Below are 22,057 nucleotides of genomic sequence, written 5' to 3' on the forward strand. Positions count from 1 at the left end.
GTATATTATTACTAAACGCCTGAAATTTTTTTAAAAACAATAATAAATATATATTTATTGGAGTTTCTCTACTTATTTGTCATACTTAATATATTTATTATTTTTAAATTTAATATTTATTCAAGTATTAGTTTACTGTTTTACATTACACCAAAAAGTAACTTTTAATGCTTTTAATATTATGTATTATCAATGCTGGAATTTGTATTTAATAAAATTGAATCATTTTTTACTTTCAGTATAATATAGTAACTTACTTGATTGTCTTGTATTACATCAGCTGAACAATAATTACTTTAGTTATGCTGTTTTATTATTACTGTTATGGGCAGAGTTTCTTCTTATATTTTTATATTCAAAATTAATTTTTGTAATTTTATGTATAATTAAATTAAATTATGTTAATTGGTTTTTGCAATTTAATAAGTTTACACTTTACAAAACATATTGCTCCCAAAAATGTATCTTAGTTAAATTACTATTGCCTACTAGTAGTGTCTAGATCAGGGGTGGTGAATCTATGGTACGTTTGCATATTGGCCAAATTCTCATGATATGCAAAAATATATTTTTTTCATTATTTAATGTTGCACTATGAAAGTAAAAAAAGTGAACAAAATTATTTATTATTTCTAAAAAAATATAATCATCAATTAAAATAATTTGAAACTTACTATTTCCACTGTTTCCAGGTATGATATTGATTACTTTGAAAAAATCTGTTCTTTCCAAATAAACTCAATTTTGCATCAGTACATGTAATATTATATGAAAGTTTATTTTCCAAAATTAACTATTTCAATTAAAACAGGAATAATACATTATTGAACGGAACTAATGCTACTTGTTTTTCATTAAAATATACAAGACTAATAAAATACACAACTAATTTTGAAATAAGTTTGCTAAACATATTTAAGACCTCCCATCCTGAGAAAAAAATTTTATATTGTTAATATTTTTTTTTATATTTTATATTGTACCTAGGATCATAAATTGTTGGCACGTGAATTTTTTTTAAGACTGATTACAAAATTTTTAACATTTTGCACATGACCTAAAAAGATCCCCCACCCTTACTCTAGGACATATTAATTGAGATTTTGCAGCTGCATTATAACTTCCTGTAATTTATATTTTGCTACGAATATCTTCCAATAAAATGCAGATATTAATGTAAAAAAATAATAAATTGAAAAATTTATCAGGGCCTTGAAATTACATCCATTTTGAAGTTCCATTCTAATTTGACTGCATTCCTATTACATTAAGATGTATACAAGCTCAAATAGTTTAACTTTATAATTGGTAATCTGTTGAATTTTTTTGAAACTGTAAAGAGCAAAATAAGCATACATTTAAGAATCATTATTCAATTATAAAAAATATTAGATACTCAATTGCAAATTGTAAAACTCATACTCACTTCACTGTAAAATGTGCTTATTATAGAAATACTGAAATAAAGACAGAAAAATAGATATTAAAATAACCTTAACTTAAATAAGTTACATTTTTTAAAAACTTCTCATGGATGTTAAGAGGACTCTAGCCCGCATATTTTGTCTTTGTCGTTTAAGTGCAGAACCGCAAATCTACATTCAATTTAGCTGCTTTAGTTTTACAATGAACGTGATTTATTGGAAGTATTTTTTTTTCAATATTTTAATTTTAAAGCAAGTTATGATCATTTTTAAACAATAATTAACCATAACTCAGGTAATTATATTTGTTTTAGTCTCGCACAAAAAAAGTATTTTCAAAAGAATTTTACTTATTATGTTAGTCTGTATACTTGATACAAGCAATGCAGAATGCACTACAACTTTAAAGTTCCTATAGATAGGTATTGAAGTTCAATAACGAATGTGATGTAATTAAGATTATAATAAATTATTCAATTGATTTCATTTATACCAAAAGGATATTCATAACTAGGGTTAAGAAATTCTAATAAATACATATTATTTTTAGTAAGTCCTAGATTATCGAAAGTAAAATACAAATTTGTTTCACACTTCCCTGTTGTATAAGATTTTTTTTAGTAATTTATACATATTTACGATTGCTAGTGCTATTTTTGGGCATATTTTTATATAGTAAAAAAAATAAATAATATAACTCCAGTTAAGTAGGTATTTAAATATACAAATACATGAACGAAAATATGTATTTTGAATTTTAAATAGGAACTGTTATAGGTAGTTAACCGATAACGTTGGTCAATTTATTTTATTCATTTCCGACAATTTAGTTATTTTTAAAATATAAGTCACTATGTCAGATACATTGTACTGCAATTATAGGGTACGTCATTATTTACGTTCCAGAGCTGAACAATGGTACCTAAATAGTAAATACCTAATACTATATACTAAAAAAATAATATAAAATTGGTACCAATTATAAAAAAATCCAAACATTTCTTTATAAAAAAAAGTTTTTGTCAACAATTTTATTTTGCTAATATATCAATTTTAGTGCTATTTTTGCGTTTTTCTGAGTGTATATTAAAGCGCTAAAAATGTACTTTTTTAATGCTATAACAACTTCCGAGTTCTGTTCACAACAAAGAATGAATGACAGCATAGGTATATTATCATAAACTCATTAAGTCATAACTCGCTATTAAAAAAATATTTCAAAAACTCAAGATAATAAAGTATAGTTAATTCTTAAATTGTTATGAATTCAGAATTTATGATACACGGTACCACGTGGCTAAATTATATAGGTACATGCTTATCACGCTGGCACGCTACAACTGAAATAGGTCTTCTAGAAGACGTAGTCTCTGGACGTTTTTCAATAATTGTGGTGGAGGGGCTGATTGGCTTATCTCTTTAATCTTCTTGACTTTGAAGCCGCTAGATAAAAGCCATGTAAATCACAGAGTGATTCATTTGTTATTACTCACAATTTTGATTATTGATTAGTTATTAGTTATAATAATAACCGATAAGTACCGTTATTATTTACTCGGACTACTCATTACCTAAAACTGCGGACTAAGATTCAAATTAGTAATTGTGTTCGTGGATAGGTAAATTATGGAATTTAAGTTGCGTTATATACATAAAAAAATAAAATAATAGAAATTGTTACCTAAACCATAATATCTAGTTGAAAAAGTAACTACATTTTGAATAGGTACTTATATGCAAATAATTGAAACATTGAATATTATAAAAGTAGATTGCTCGCATAAGAAGGAAGTAAACGATCAAATAGTTACCTACAGAGTTATGGTGATGTTTAGTACTAGATATTGAAATGAAAAATTATTACCTAATATAATAATAAGTATTAAATCAAAATGATTTTCGATCTATCTTAACCGTAATGTCAAACCCACTACATCCTGGCATCCTGCAGTATATGATTTTTGAAAATCGCTATGTATAGACATATGCTTATGAATTATGATAATATGTAATACCACAGAATAGATTAAATTTAATCTATTCTGTAGAATTACTATCTATTATTGTATGAGTAGTTAAAGCTTTATCGTTGCTTAGCGTAAACTACTTGAACACTGAAGTATAATGTCGAAACATAAATTTATACAATTTATTATTACCGTTGTGAGCTTCTACATAAATTAGACGGACGATTTTTGATCAAATAAATTAGCTTATAATTAATTTAAAATTTGCCGTTTTTATCATAATATCACCTATCTACCAGTTTGTTAATAAGACACCGTTAGTATTTATTTATCGACCACCTACAATAATATTATTATCGCGTCTCGCGTTTAAATTGACGTAGGTACTATACGCAAACCAAGCAAAAAAATAAAAAATTCGTTACTCATCTTATAAAAAATTTGGTTGCTTACAATACCGTTCTAACTCATCCTGTACCTACCCAAAAGTCGACTAATATTACGGTCACCCGTATCTACTGCATAATACTAACATGGACCAGTGGAAACGTGGAAACGCGATCGTCACAGGCGCGGGTTCGGGCATAGGAGCTGCCACGACAGTAGAGTTGCTCCGACATGGTGTAAATGTAATTGGATTGGACGTTCAGTCGGCAAAGCTCGAGGTAGATTTTATCAGTAATCTTGTATTACTGTACACAATATAGTCAACGTTAAATTTGTTTTGTGTTGTAGCCATACAAACATTTTAAGGAACAGTGGCGTATTTATATATCATATTAGGTACTATAATATTATTGGTTGGTATATTTCAAAAAAAGTGTTGTGGTTATAATACCGATAAGAGGGACAAGAGTATAGGTAAACACCAACGAGTAAATTCTCTATTTTTATTTATTTTCAATAAACAAAAAAAAAGGGTTTATAAACTCGTCAATCGCTCCAAACCATGTTCATGATTCCACATCCTCACTCATCTAGACCTATATTGTTATTACTATATTAAGGTATTTCGAATTTGCCAGATTCTTAATTTGATCTTAATGTACCTAATTACGTTTTCAGTTGTATCTTTTTATGCTATATTATTTTTAACAACCATTCTTGTTTTAATTTTTTTATACATATAGTTGTAATCGTTGAGCTATATTAATTTAGATATTGGAAACTAATAATATATATATTATATACACGGTGATTCTTTTATCATAAAACACTCATTATATCAAAAAGTATTCATGTTTTTGAAAACATTTTTTTTGCATAGTTTGAAGTTGTAAAAAAAACAACGTTTTTGTTAAAAAATAATAATATAACTACTCATAAACTACTCGTTCTAAATTCGATTTTTATGTATCAAAATACTCAGAAAATTATTCCGCTTTGCAATATGAAATTAAAACTACGTTGTCGTTCAAAAAAAGTAAAAAACTTAAACAAATATAAGGATCAAAAATATTTAAAAATATAATTTTTTAATAAAAACGTTTTTTAACAACTTCAAACTATGTAAAAAAATGTTTTTAAAAACATGAATACTTTTTGAAATAATGAGTGTTTTATGATAAAAGAATCACCCTGTATACCTATATGGCTATATAATAATTATTTAGGTAAATATCTAAATATCTCATGATATAGTGCAGGGTTGGCAAATCTATGACACGCGAAAAATTAAAATATTTTTACTTTATAAATAGGCTATCGTTATTTTAAATCACATCGAGAAATAAAATAAATAATTAATAAAGTAACATATTATTATAATATTATGTATCTAAACTAATTTTTTTTGTATTAATACATTAATCACACAATAAAATTACAATAATTTTTTTTTACTATATTGAATAATAATATATACATAATATTTTTCGTAGCACGCTCGAAAAAAAAGTAGTGTTTAAAGGTTTGCCATCCCTGGTATTGTGTTGGACTAGGCTAGTCACATCCTCTAACTTTGAAGTCTGCTGTCTGCGCAAATGGTTCATCGAAAGATAAATCCCGAAATCGGAAAATCCGATAAATTTTTAATAAATGTAATCATATAATAAATAAATAAATAACCACAAGGTTCATTTATATAAATATTTATATGGACTTATTAGTAATTATAATATTATAGCAATATTTTTATGTATAATAAGCTAGTAAATAATATTAATATTTAATATAATATACATAATATTGGTTATATCCACATAGGAACTAGCAAATTCGTTAAAAGACGACACGAAAAATGCTACGTCGATTACAGAAGACAGCAGTCAGCGAGGGATTTTCTATCCTAAGACCTGTGACATTATTGACGAACAAGCAGTACAGGATGTGTTTGACTGGGTGAACGCTGAGCTCGGTGGTGTCAGCGTGTTGGTCAACAACGCTGGTATCATAATGCGGAGCAGTCTGTTGGGTGAGTACCATATTATAATATACATAGGCGTGTTTATGTACCCAAGTCGGCGGTCAATGACCAAACTATCGAATTTAAATCAACTTAATGTTGTTATTATTGGTATGATATTCATAAAAGATAAAACCGATGAAAGAAAACTAGAAACAAAATAGATTATAAAAATATAGACTATTTAATGCGTTTAACATTATTTCTGTGGAAAAAAAAGGATTTTCAAACTCTTGTATAATGTATATACATAATATTTGAAATATTTCTCTAATTTAACTAAATGATCTTCACAACTAAATAAATGTCTTAAGGATAAAGAGACAGTTAAATTTAGAAAATAAATAACCTAAGAAAATAAAAAAATTAGTATTTTTCCCTCAAACTTACTTATTTACTTACTTACTTTGGATCAGCTAATAATCAAATAAATCCAGGTAAATATTACGCATTAGCAGTCTACACTATATTAGTCTATAAAGTATAATATAACAATGTAAAATATTTAAGTATATGTATATACTTTATCTGTATTCTACTTACTACAGGTTTCAGATACCTTAGGTTAGGTTAGGTTAATACATAATATACTGTGATATAATATTCTTTAATATTTAAAGTAGAATAATTCTGGAAGTTTTCGCACAAAATTTCGATTACAAATTACAATACATTTTCAGAAAAATTACCCGATTCACATTTTGCTTACAACATATATGTTCTCATTTGAAAAACTAAAGTTGGTATCGCCAATTGCCACATGATACTTCTTAAATTTTATGAAAAATCTAAGTACTCGAAAATATCGTTTTTAATCACAGTTAAAAATTCCAAAAATCAGTATTTTAATATATTATGCAAAGTTTAGCATAAATTTGCTATGAACATGCTTAAAAAATCACCTTGTACATGGCATAGAGGCAAAACAACAAATATATATATAACTATAAATATATAAAATTTCATATCAAATTATATCAAATTATTTTCAAAATCATGTAAAAATCTGGGTTATGTATGTTGAAGTGATGGGGGGAAGGGGTCAACTTCACGCCTTCACGGACGTTGAATATATATTATCTACTGATGTTAGTTGCGCACTTTCGCTATTATAACAGACAACAGTTAGGTATAGTAGATAACTACTAATTATACCAATACTTATGTACACAGCTATATTACATTACGTATGATTTTAAATTGTATTTAAAATAATTTTATGTTTTTGCTATAATATATACCGCGGACTCTACAGACGGTACGTTGAAAGACTGGAAGTTTTTCATGAATATCAACGTATTGGCGCAATGCGTATGTTCGAGAGAGGCGTACCGATCGATGTCTAAGAACAATATTAATGGGCACATTATTCAAATTAACAGGTAAATAATAAATATTATTATATAATCATTAAATAGTTATCACGTGGTGAATCGTGAGTATAATATATAAATATTATTATGTGGGTACTCCTATAATATGATATGTGACACTATTCTTGTATAGAAGTAATAATTATTATATAATTCATTATAATTTATAATCATTATAATATTATGATCATACAGCTTATAAATAAATAAGCTATACCAACTACAGTACAAGCCTATACTAATAACTTTTGAACAATTAATAATGTATGCCAGTTTGTTCGCACTATAACTATGTATAATATGATACATCGTATATACAACGATAAACTATAAAGCGCATTATTATGTTTATTTAGGTTTAATTATACTTATACGTTATACAATAATATATCAATATATATATATATATATATATTCATAGTATTGGCGGTCATTCCATCACACCGTATTACGCGCATAAAATGTACAATGCTTCTAAAACGGCCATCACGGTGCTGTGCGAAGGTCTTCGACACGAATTAAGTCTCGTAAATTCAAAGATTAAAGTTACGGTGAGTTCTTCAGTTATTTACAGCAGACTTCAGCTAAGTATGGTAGGGCGATCCTAATTTTTTAACTTGAACATTTTTGATACAGGACCTCCCCCTATTTTTTAAGTGTTATGAGAAAATAATTTGTGGTGAATTTTGTTTTGATGACTTACCTCCTTTCCATGCCACAAGAGGGATGAAAATTGGTCAAAGAAGGTAGTTTTAAGGTTTTTTTCCAATTTAATTCAAAAATGTTTGAGCTGAGCGTAAAAATATATAGAGCTTTAATTATAGCTCTAGACAGTGTCTATAAAATAGTTGTATTTAAAATTTCTTGTAAATCTATTATACTATCGCACTAAAATAATAAAATACAAATTATTTAATTTATTAGGTAAAATTGATTTTTTTACGGTTAAACGGTTATTTCAATGTATTTATTCATTAGGTACAATTATTGTATACATATTTGAAATACCAGACAAGAAGACCGATATTTAAAAATAATCGGACAATAAATGTCTTTAACACAAAATAATAATAGTATAGTTATTATTATTATTATTGTAAACTAATTAAAATCAATTTTTGTAATATAATGACCCATTATGTTTTTTAACATTAACCTTTTTTGGTTATAAGTTAGGAACATACTACGTAATACGTATTGATGCCGTTCAATTAGAAAATGTAAAATTTTTTTTCTAATAAATTTTATTAATTTAAATTTTCTATTAGTTTTTTAGTACACCCTAGTGAAATATTTCAATTTTTAGGTAAAAGTTTGATTTGCCCATATAAGACTACAACTAAAATAAAAACCACCCGTTAGCTAATTTTCAGTTACATTTTATCTCCAAGCAATTGGCATCTTGCATCACTTTATACTGGCATTATATCATGTACACAAATAGACAAATGGCATAAATTGTTTACGAAAACAATGTGGGAAAATTAAATAAATATAGTACCTAATACTTGTTATCTACCTCGTCAGTAACGTTGATTTAGATTTTTAAGAATAACCGAAAAATTAAATTACAGTAGAAAACACAACTTTGTTTTAAAATAATTATTCTATTGTCCTAAAATATCAAACCATCTCAATTGCAATGTTCCTATTATCACCGTGCACGTTCTCCGGTCCCTTCTTTATAATTTTCTCTTAGTCAAATAACGATTCTTCATTTTCACTTCCTTACTAACCATCCAACTCATTCTAGTTATTACTACCTATATATATTTATAACCTAACCTAACTATGATACCTATTTTGTTATATTAGGTTCGACTGGTTTGAGTGGTACTATATTACTCCAGTTTTGTAACAATATTAATAATAATTTTAATTCTTGATCACTAACTACATATTTATTTTATGTGATATTATACAGTATACAAGTACCTATATAATATTTTGTATTTTATATAGGTATGTAAATACCTATGGATAAATAGTATAGATAGTTTGAAAAATCGTGTTTTAGAGCATCAGCCCGGGAAGCGTAGATAATACGGAAATTTTCAACACCGCTAAATTCAAACCTTCTTCTCAGGTTGTAAGCTCAAGACCAGCTTTGACACCGGAAGATGTAGCAGCCATGGTGATCACTACATTGGAGACGCCTCCTCGTGTTGAAGTTTGTTTCATAAGTTATAACTTTATAAGTTAAAATTATGTCATATGGATATTCAATACTCGAAATATTAGTGAGCCTGCGTATTATGTAAGTGTAATTTTTTTGCAGATAGCAGAACTGATAGTTATTCCTACCGGTTCAACCATACAATCTCACGGAAATCCTCGTCCAGTAAATTTGTCTGATAAATAGTTACAACTCTATAGTCAACAGTCAACCTAGCCAACCTAGGGGTTAACCTATGGCATCTTAGTTTATATTAGATTCCACTCAAAATTGACACATCTTATTTCTTACTCGAAGAGTGCAAATTGAATAATAAATATGTTTATATAATATATTGTATGTAATATTATAAGTATGAAATAACTAGAAATTTGTCAATTAATAATAATATTGTATAACAAGTTTTCAAGTTAAAATTTAATTTATAATATTTGATATACACAATAACACCAGATACTCGAATATTCGAGTTCCATATAGAGTTATCCACCTGTGTCCGAAAGTCATGAATCTTAAAAGTTACTTATAAGTTATAACATTTTTTAATTTCTATACGCAGAACACACCAAAATATCATACATGCGTCCATAGGACGTTCATTTTATAAATATCAGATATCTATGTTAAAAACCAATATTTGTTTCACTTAACATAAACAATTTAGCAGGGGGTAAGCTTTGTTATTTTCCTGATTATTACATACATTTTAGTAAACCACAAAAACACGTGAGTGTGGGATTTGTCCCTTTTATAGTTAATTATAAATCGACCATAACGATAAATTAAATGGTAAAATCAAGGAAAATGCGGCAACCTGTGGCGTAGCTCAGCGTGCGACCCATGTGGGATTGTTGCGATATAAAAAAAAAGTCAGTGGTTCACACCGCAACACACTTTCATCTTGGTGTCTCAATAATTGTTTTATAGCCTCAGAGGCTTTGTGGTCGCGTATCATCAGAAACTAAATAATCTTCAATTCTTGCGCTGACATTCGTATCGATAACTCTATCACTCACCCTTTGCGCAGTTTTCGTCATTGTAAAGTGTAGAGTCACCATTACTGTAAAAGTGTCAATATTTGACACTTACCTATTTAAGTTGTCACTATTGGTTGAAGCGATCGGACGCTCGACAAGCCACCGCGGAGGTTTCGCATGACGCTCGCTAAAAAGTATCATTTTATAAATAGGTATATTAATATTTTTCAAATATTGTTACCGTAAATGCCCGATCACTAGGTAAACTTAGGTTTTACTAGTTAATGTTAGGTTTTATTGTTTGTACTCAGTAAATGCTGAAATTCTTAGTTTTATTCGGGCTTTTACTAAACACGTTGTGTACATCCTAGGATATACAAATTGACTTAGTAAAAGCTGATCAATACACGACACATAACATTTAAGCTGCGTAAAAATTATAATTATATATTATTAAAACAAACTATTAACAGTTATTTAAATTCTTTATTCAAAATAAAAATCATTTAAAAACAGAATTATTATTTATTTGTTTATAAAAATTAGTAAAAATGGTGGGTAGTTAAAAATAATTTTTTAAATTTTTATTTATTTACACATGTTGTACTATTATGACACCTGTTATTACACAATACATTTGACTGGCGGCATTTGCATTTTTTAGTTGTAAATTTTTTCTGGCAATCACACCTCAAAAATCCTTGCCCCCTGATAGTGAAAGTTGAGCAACAGCTTAGCATATGCTTATTATTGCGGTGCAGCACGTTTGAGCATTTTTACTTGTTTAGTATTAAAAATCCACACAACGTTTGGGTACTAAAATATAAAATCTATATACCTTTGTTTAAAAAGTATATAAAAATATGTACATACATGCATAATATATATATACAAATATACATATATATCAAAATCATATAGGTAACATATATAAGTAAGTATATACTGTATATCTGTATATACCTTTAATCCAGCGCGACGGTAGTGGCGTGAAGCTAAGTAAAAAAAAAAAGCGGAGCGGTCACATACATTACACGAGTACGACAATAATAACCGCATTCGGGACTTCCTACAATAATAAATATTATAGTAGTAAGCAATAAAATGCTAAATCACAGACGTTAACGAAAATATCGAAAATCTATTTATGTGTAATTTCCAAAGTTGTATTAATAGTGTAACAAAATGCAATAGATACCTATCCATATTTATTTCACCATAAGTCCATATCAGACAACCAGTCCGTAGTCGCTTGTCAAATGTGTAGTGCCGTAGTTGCTTATGTAAATATTCTTACCATGAACTCCATAGATGATATATTTGTATCAAAACGAGTAAGACGATGTGTTCTAATACAGGGATATAAGCTAAGTGAAAATAAAAAATTGAAAGACCGAACTTTTTACTTCAGATGCATAAATCGTCAATGTAACGTAACAGCAATCATTGGTGAGAATCTTGATTTAATAATTTCACAAAAAAAATGATCACAATCATCCGGCCACTTTTGAAAATATTTTAAATCAACAAAAAATAATGTCTACACTTAAACGAAAGGCCATTGATGATGTGTTTACTAAACCAAATAAAACAATCAGAAAAGTACTTAAAGATCAAACTACTGTTAATATAAGTCATTCAGATGTGCGTTTATTCAGGAAATCTATGTATGAAGCTAGGCGAAAACTAATATTAACTATTCCTAAATCAATAGACGAGGCTAAGCATCAACTGTTTTCAAGTTAAAACGATATCATTACTAATAATAACGAATAATTTTGTTTTATGAAAAATAATGAAAGCATACTAATATTCACTTGTTATACAAATTTAGTTATTTTGTGTGAAGTACGTGAAATTTTTACTGATGGTACTTTTACATATTGTCCGTCATATTTTTATCAACTATATACAATCTACATATTACAAAACAATTATTATCTGCCTTTGATTTATTGTTTTTTAAATTCGAAATCAACTGATAAATATAAGAAAATGTGGACATTAATTCAAGAACTTTGTAAAAAATTAATTAACAAAGAAATACAAATTAATCAAATTAATAAAATATATTTGGATTTTGAAAAAAGATGCACATATTGCAATCGAAGAATCGTTTCCAACTGTACAAATTATTGCGTGCCAATTTCATTTGGGTCAAAGCTGGTATCGTAAAATCTAATCAAATAATTATTTATTTAATCAGTATAAAAATAATACAGAAATAGGGTTATGGCTAAAATATTTTTTTGGTCTAGCATTCTTACCACCTGAACAAGTTGATGATGGTTTTGTTTAGCTCATTTTTATAGCTCCTACGGATAACCATACGTTTACTGATTATATTTTAGAAAATTAATAAACAGTCTCAGTTTCCACCAAATATTTGGGCAGAAACTCTCATAAATATAATATTAGGACAACCAATGGACCCGAAGCTTTCCATAAACATTTCAATGCACAATTTTACCATCCGCATCCAAACATACACCATGTAGTAGACGTTCTAACTAACATTCAGGCAGAAACTGCATTAAAAATAAATAGTATATAAAAAAATCAATTTAATTAAATTAGAAAAGAGGCTGAAGTTAAAAGGAAATTTTTGATTAATAATTGGAATGCTTATGAGTTATGATAAAGGAGACATAACACTAATTGAATACTAAAAAATTATGGGAATTCGTTATCAAGGAAATAAAATATAAATATTATAATTATATAATATATTATTTTTTTTTTATAAAACTTGATACCTTCATTATTTTGATTAATATAATATTACTTTTTTTATTTAACACGAGTATTAATAACTTACGTATTTTATAAAACTTTGTAGCTACATTATTGTATATTTTTATTACTTATATTACTTTATGATTTACATTTCATTATATTACTTATATTATTTTGATTATATGTATATTTGTATATATATATACCTATATTATGCATGTATGTACATATTTTATATACTTTTTAAACAAAGGTATATAAATTTTACATTTTAGTGCCCAAACGTGGTATCTTTTTAGGAATTTTTTATCTATTTTTGTTTCTATTTCTACCCCTTTATTTTTGTAGATTTCAAAATCAATTTTTTCCTCGGTTATGATCAATGTCTATATCCTCATTGATTTTTTCAATATAATTCGTCTCTTCATTCTCATTGGAAATTGTAATTTTAGAGTTTCAAGGACAGATATAAGGTCATCTTCATTAATTAGTTCTGTTATCACATTTTTCGGTATACTTGAAGTAGCAAGTCCCATTTTCATTGTACACCCAAACATTGCAACATCAAAATGTTTTAATCTTCGATAGTGTCTATAAAATCTTCCGATTTTTTGACAACGATTGTTTTTACTTTCTTCACTTCTTGTAAATATGTATTGTACATTTCACGTGTTAAATAAAATGTATTACTAGAATCTTTATTTTTAATTATTGGATTTAAAAGTCATAAAACTAAGTTATATCATGATATAATTTATATAATATTAATTTTAAACTCAATAAAATGCAAATCCTAAGGTGAATTATTAATATCTAGTATCTACACATATAATGTTGTAACTTCACATTGTAGTCGTAAATTTATCTTTACAAAATAATTGTTATTAATCGTTGCGAGCAAACATTTTTGAGGTGTAATTGCCAGAAAAAATATACAACTTAAAATTCATTTTTATTTTGAATAAAGAATTTAAATAACTGTCAGTAATTTGTTTTAATAATATATAATTATAATTTTTACGCAGCTTAAATGTTATGTGTCGTGTATTGATCAGCTTTTACTAAGTCAATTTGTATATCTTAGGATGTACACAACGTGTTTAGTAAAAGCCCGAATAAAACTAAGAATTTCAGCATTTACTGAGTACAAACAGTAAAACCTAACATTAACTAGTAGAACCTAGGTTTACCTAGTTATCGAGCATTTACGGTAACATATATAAGTTTACGACCTTGGTATCCCATGGTTTATCAACTTTGTTAATTAAAAAATAATTTTTTATGTGTTTAGTGTTTTTATTAAATGAAAAAAAATATTAAATTAGTATGTTTGAAACGACGTTATTTTCAATAGATTAATTTGTTTCAAAATTACATTATTGATAGTCAAACTATGGTTAAAATAGAAGAAATATATTTGGAAATGTACAAACTTATTAAAAAATAAAAATACATTCTAGATGTACTAAAACATTTTACATGTTTATAAATTTTTTAGCCTGTGTTAACTTACATATTCTTAGGTATAGATTTAAATCGTATGTATTGTAGTTTTAATTAATATCATAAGGGTTATGATACTGTAATTGTTGTTATGTTGTATGGTACGTGTAGTATAGTATACGTCTTTGATAATAATGATAAGTTATCAAAAAATTAACAGTAGAATCTACGTTTTACGAAACGTCAAGATATTTAATCAGAATTATTAGTCGTCAAATGTAGAAGAATATGCATTTGCATAAAAATCCGGGCCCTATTGACAACTAATGAATTCTCAAAGTAGACCTTGAACTGCCCCTGAACTGTAGTAAGCTGAATAAGATAAAAAGACGTTTTAAAATACATTCACATGAAAAAAAAAATAGTAGTATCAAGGGGTTTTTAATGAAGTCCTAGCGAAATATGATTTAACGAGTAGAAATATTAATTTTAAATATTATTTTTATATTATAATTTTAATTATTATTTAAGTTAACACTCCTGCACACTACACATAATGGTCGTAACAAAAATTAGGTACAATTTACTGCAGTTCTAAAGTCCAAATGTCTTCATCAAGTTAAGTTAGCCTAGTGTTAATTTATTATGGTAAAGAACCTATTATTTGGTCCCGCATTTCAAACAATTATAGTACATTAACATAGTACAGTAACATTATAGTATGTTATAATAGCCGAAATGCTGTCGCTAGATGATTTATTCAACAATTGTATATGTCTTTTTATTATTCGTTTACCATTCATATTTATTGTATCACCATTGTATAAATTGCGTGATTTTAAAATAAAAAAATATTATTTGTTTTAATAATTATTAACTATTAAATAGGAATGTAAGTGTATGGCTATTAAAATTATTATAATATTATGTGATAATTATTATTTATAAAAAAAATACATAAGTTTGGCACAAAGTTTAAACAATTCGTTGTATTATACATGTATACATGTATGATGCTTTATAAATAAAAAAATAATAAAACTATTAAATATAATAATAAAATAATTATCCGGTTTGTACCAATTTTAATACATGTAATTTACATGTTATACAAACTACGATTACTAATAGGCAGCTACACGAAAATACATAATATTATGGTCTATGACATTCTGTAGCACTGTGTAGTTTGGCTATGGTTTTTTGAACTAAGTGATTGTGACCTTGAACACTATGGCAAAACATAAATGTTTGCGAAACTATATAAAAAAAATAGCTAACTCTGTTAAACAAACGTATATCTTCAGGTCACTGCCCGGGCTTGTTTCGGAGAATCAAAAATGAGACACAGAATAGATAAATTGAAACTTTAGATCACAGAAAAACAAAACCCCAATCAGCAGATCTAGTGGATAGACAAAAAAATAACCATAAGAAACAAAATTTGTATATTTTATTAATTTATAATTACAAATTTAGGTTGATAATAATTGTAATAAAAATTATATTTATCTAATGTTGTATTTTGTATTAGAATAATTAATAATATAATAATATATTATACATAGATATACATAATTTAATTGTTTTATAGTATACTATACTAGTTTACTTAAGTTCAGTTTAGTTTTAAGTAGTTTTAAGTTCTAATGTTTCAAAGCGTTTGTGATATATTATGGAAATAATTACATCAAATAAAGGCAATTAAAAATTAACTTGTAATGGTTGTGTATATATATTTTTGAAACATTCAGAGTTATTCCTAGGATTCATAGGAATTTGAATAAAAAGAGTTCTTCAAACTATCCAGATTCATACTACAATCTAACCCAAAACTCAAAGTTACACATAAGCATTGAACTGAAAAAACAAAAATTCAAAATACGAAATCAATAAATAAAGTTAAACTGCAGACCACGAAGTATTCTGGAGCTAATTTGTCTCAGATAATATATGCTGACGCGATGTCTTAATTAAATGAATACTAAACTATGGTATTAAAAATGAGGAATATATTACAAAAATCAATTAAATATTTTTTTTTATACTTTTATACAATTGTTTTGATTTCTATGCTCTATATTTAATTAATTTATTAATTTCGAGATAAAAGTATGAGTATACATAATTATTAGTTGGATTATTGATATAAATTTATAATTGGTAAATTAGAATAATTAATATTTAATAATATTTTACACAATAAAAAAATAAACAAATTGGTTTTTATTTTCATAATTTTTATTCCTATCTTTTTTTTCGTGTTTTTATTTCCATGATTCGATTCAGCGTTGTTTGTATAATATGGTTTAATGGTAATATAAACTAAGATAATCCTAAATGTAAAAAAAAATAAATATTTCATAAAAATAAAAATTTGTATTGCGTTACATATTTCGGTATTTATAAACTGCGTAGAACTGCGATACGAAAACCGGTACTGTTGTGAAGCATGGCTACGTTGTTGCCGATGGTGGTGTTATGAACAACTGCTGTTGTCTGTTTTGTGACGACTAGATAAAAGGTTAGGTTAGGTTATACCATAAAGAGCATACAGATAAAAGCAGTCGTTGTCTGTCTGCTTGACAACTATGAGCAAATTTGCATAATCTAAAAATTGTAACTTTTTAACTAAAAATATACTTTTATAGGTACTCTTAATATTACTTAGACCTCATTGATCATAGAAACATAATTGTTTTGCAAAATGATTAATTAAATTTTATAACTTATTACTTAAAAAAAAAAAAAAAAAAAAAAAACAATAATAATTTCTAAAACGATTATTATTCAACAAGAAAATTCGATGAGATATTTTCAATTATGGTGGAAGTATGCCAGTGTGAACATTATTACCTGTCTGAAAATAATGAGTGTTAACAACAATAACGTTATTTCCTAGTCAATATTGCATACAGTCTAATGCTCTATAATGTCTAATAGTGTCTAATTTTATCAGAAGTATCGTTATTGACGACAAGTCATTAATACGTTAATTCCTTAATTATTTACGCCTCTTTTTGGTAAAATATTTAAATATAAATACTGAAAGATAAACATTATTATGCAATATTTTTTTACCTGGAAATATGTACGTATATTGGAGCTCCGATTGTGCTCGTTTTTTGCAATCATGACTGAAACAAATTCTCGGCAATATTGTGTACAAAATTAAGGGAAATATTTAAAAAAAATATTGTTGAATGATTTATACAATAGTATAAGATATGTAATTATACGATACTTATATTCATAATCGTTACTTATAAAGTTATAACTAATGTATTGGGAAACATGGTCATCGACATTTTATCCACACGGTTTAAAAAGTTGGCTAATTAGGTATGTATAATAATTAATAGCAAGTTAGGCTACATTATTATATGAAGCCCACACCAGTCATATAATATATAATAATGTATATATTTAAGACTTTTTAATGAAGAGGATATGTTAAAAATAATAGAAAAATGGAAAATTTTTTCCTTTGCCTTGCAAAAACAATAACAAAATCCATATTTTCTTCCAGACACCACCTTTAATGTTTATGATTTTAGTATTATTACTACTCTAAAAGGTGATGAAAGATGATAGACATAAAAGCAAATTCATTGTTAAACCAATACATTTGTCGCTCCATGTTCATTATCTAAAACTATCTATAGATGATTTGAACTATATTATTAGTTTTTTTTATTTATTATTTTTTATTGTTTCAATACATTTAGTATTTTTATAATATTACTTACATAATGAAAAATCTTCTTTTGAAATTATACAGTTTTTATAAGAAATATACAATTTTAAATAATTATAGCTGTGATAGTGATAGCTACTGTTAAACTTAAGGAAGTATCGTATTATAGACTATTGTTGTTTATTATAGTTATACTATATTTATATAGCAATGGTAGTAAGGAAAGTAAGGAGCATAAAAAAGTCAAGTAGTGCATAGTAAATTAGCAAAAAGAAGGAATCCTATTGTGACGCTATAGTTTATTATACTTATTTGTATTAATATCAGTAATGCTGAACCTGAACGTCCAAGAAGACGTAATCAAGCCAATTGACATAAAGAGAAGAAATTATGTATATAGATTCGTAAATATAAAATTGAATAAAAATGGAAGTTTGTATAGACTTAAACATATTTGATCGTGGATCAAAATATGATGATTATTTTTTCAATGTTTTCTAGTGTAGTCATGTATATTAATTTATTTGTAAATTATTAAATGTATATATACAAGAGTGTTTTTACGTGGCATAGACACTGAATGATAGTATTAATTGTACGATGTCTTAAACTCTAATGATATTAAAATGTAAGCCACTTACAAAAAATCTTGGCATACCTGCTTTAAATACGGCATTGTCTGACGCCCATAGAATATCTAATACAACCTGTAAAACCAGTATACAATATGAAAATTATCGGCATTTTTTTTTCTTTTTAGACAGGTTTAATTTTATTCAGGGTCGTAGCAAAATATTTATAATTATTAGAATTATCTTAGTATATATTTGTGTGCCTATATATGTCCATTGTTTATATCACTTACCTTTATCTATAATACTACATGTATCATTAATGCGTTAATGAATATTTTTAATTATTATAATAATTAATTATAAATATTATACACAATATTGTAGTAACATAACAATAATACTTATAAATTAATGAATAAAAAATATTATTATATCATTATATTATTTTAATATTATTGTTTTTAATATACATATATGTATATGTATTCTCGTTACTACTTAAACTTTAAGTTGGTTCCACAAGATTTCAGATATCTGGCAGTCAACTGGCGAGTTATATGAGAACTAAATCAAAACATATATAATATGATATTATATTACAATATAATGTATATGAACATAAATACATTATCATAAATAATCCCTCCCTCTGAAATTATATTGAAGACATGAAAAAAGAATGTAATACATAAAACATATTTATGTATGCGATATTTTTCCTCTAAACAATAATTGTATTATATTAGTTATTTACCAAATAGAAAATAAATATGTAAATAATAAAAAAAAGTATGTAGGTAGTGTGTTATAAACAAGGTATTATTTGCACAGTATTAGATGCAGTATTATTTCTTTTTAATTTTAAAGTATGCTTGTGATATTGTGTTTATACTTAATATACTTTAATTTAGAACTGACCGGTTTTTGTTTATATATAGATACTAAAAATTATAATATATTATATATATTTGCAGATGGAATACATGCAATAATGGAGTTTACTGGCGTTGTTAAACGCCATGAACGGTGTATTTCGCACAGATTTTTTTTTGTTCCATATATATATTGAAGTAGAAATACAGATTATTAAACCAGTTTCTAATGCGTTTATGTCGAGTTCAGAACACTACCAAAGTTACTATACAAAGCTATCGAAACCACAGTAAATCGATTCGAGTCACTGTAAATTGTGTATCATTTTTCACGTAAATTGTAGCCTAAATATTTTTATATATACTTACATACATTACGTGGAAGGATATTTTTTTCATATTTATCAGATTTAGAACTGAAAATATAATTCCATTAATATAGGCATAGTTAAAAATATTGCTGTTTATGTTTTTAAAAATGCATAATAATCTTTATTGATTAAAAAAACAAAATTTTTATTAGATGGAACACAATTTTTGATAATCTATGTTTGTTAGATAAAATCTATTTTTAGACTGGATATTTTAACGTATACTAACAAGTAACAAGATGACACTGAATTTTTTCTAATAGGTACAGATAATTTTTGATTTCAATAAAATCTTATGGCAATAACAACTAATAATAAGTTTTTTTTAAGGTCTTCCCTTAAATATTTCAGAAATATTAGATAGTAGATATGCCGATAGTTGATATTGTATGTGAGAAAGGGTCGGTAAATGTAAATGCTATAATGCTATATTATAATCGGCACGGCACGCTACTTGAAAACTTAAAACATTTATTTCAAATATTAATATTGATAAGTCTGTTTGCAATTACCCTTTTGTAATTTGAAATTTTACTATTTGTAAAGCATTAATACAGTCCAGAGTCACAACTACTATCCAAAAGGGAAAGGATGTCAAAAAGTGACTAATAATTTAAATAAAATGTATGTAGAAGGGTTTATTACAATTTAAAAGAAACAGATGTAACATAAATAATTAATAATACACGTTGTTTTATTAACACAGTTGAGAAACCCGGCTACCATACAAGAAAAGTAGAAAGTAATCCCAGAAGAACTTTAGTAACTTTTCAACTAAGTCGCTCGTTATGACGGATGGAGGTTCGTCAGCCGTCCATGCATCTTATCGCCCAACAACAGAATACAGATATAACATAATATTACATGATATCAGATAATTAGATTATATTATAGTCCATAATACTATTAATTATTACTTGATAACTTCTCTTTTCACACCTCTTGATTCCTTACCTTCATTAAATTTGCTTTTATTGTACTCATTGTTTATAGTATAGATTATTGTAAATTTATATATTTTAAATAAATAAAAAATAAAAAAGGTTAAAAATATAGTGAACATAAAGATGCAAGGATTAATGAATATCCCATATTGTACCAATCATGTGTTTGGAATAATAACTATCATAAGCATAACGTGAGGAATCGTCATATCAATGCGACAACCTATCAAAAAGTGCGAGTTTATGAATCTTGTATATCTTGTCTCAGGTGGTAAAGGCCTAAAATTTGATAACACTGATAGCAATATTTGTCATTTTAGTCTTGGCGGTATATCGGTACATCAAAATTGTATCTACAAATTGTTTTTCACTGTTTCACAGGAAAAAACTATTTCAAATAATAACAATGTTTTATAAAATTATATAATAACATTAGCTGATCCTGCATTGCGTTAGGTCAGGTTAGATCAATTAAATTACTGTAGACTTGCACCTTGTCAAATTCCGTTAAATGTAAACCACACAAAATTTTTAACACAGTTATTTGGATTGATATAACTATATATAAAATAGAGGTCTAAAATTTTATCAAATTATAATAACTGTATTATTTTTGTAACCAATGATAACAATATATAAATAATATTGTATCTGTATATTCATGTACACTAGTTTGAAAAGTAAGAAGTAAGTAATATAAAATAATATGTGAACCTTAAATCCTTATAAATTTGAAACTTTGATTACCATTGCTTATGATTACACTATACTTATTACGCTATTGCCTTTTTCACTCCTCTTTAAGACAACTCTGTTAATGGGTTGCTAATAATTTATCCAGAAATCTATACATTTAACAGAATTTAGCTGTTGAAGCAATAAACTATAATAAACTAACAACAAATTAGCTTAATGTCCACAAATTATAATACTCTCAATGTCTTAACAGTTAGATTACTGTATTCACAATTTACTATATAATATGCATCTAAAAAAATTATAAAAATCAAGAAAATAAAATAAATTTTAAAACATATATGACATTAATTATTAATCATTAATGTACGAAACAAAAAAAAAATCACGGGCAAAAGTTTA

General features: G+C 26.3%; 1 protein-coding gene across 1 annotated transcript; it reads left to right on the forward strand.

Moving 5' to 3' along the window:
• Positions 1 to 3,912: 3,912 nt before the first annotated feature.
• On the forward strand, positions 3,913 to 10,822 carry LOC113551753 (farnesol dehydrogenase-like). Its single transcript, XM_026954204.1, has 6 exons — positions 3,913 to 4,056; positions 5,597 to 5,804; positions 7,051 to 7,177; positions 7,590 to 7,719; positions 9,186 to 9,338; positions 9,447 to 10,822. The coding sequence occupies exons 1-6, from the start codon at positions 3,925 to 3,927 to the stop codon at positions 9,528 to 9,530; spliced, it is 834 nt and encodes a 277-aa protein (XP_026810005.1). The 5' UTR covers positions 3,913 to 3,924; the 3' UTR covers positions 9,531 to 10,822.
• The last annotated feature ends 11,235 nt before the right edge of the window (positions 10,823 to 22,057 follow it).

Source organism: Rhopalosiphum maidis, chromosome 2 (genome assembly GCF_003676215.2).
Source record: "Rhopalosiphum maidis isolate BTI-1 chromosome 2, ASM367621v3, whole genome shotgun sequence".
Lineage (NCBI taxonomy): Eukaryota > Metazoa > Arthropoda > Insecta > Hemiptera > Aphididae > Rhopalosiphum > Rhopalosiphum maidis.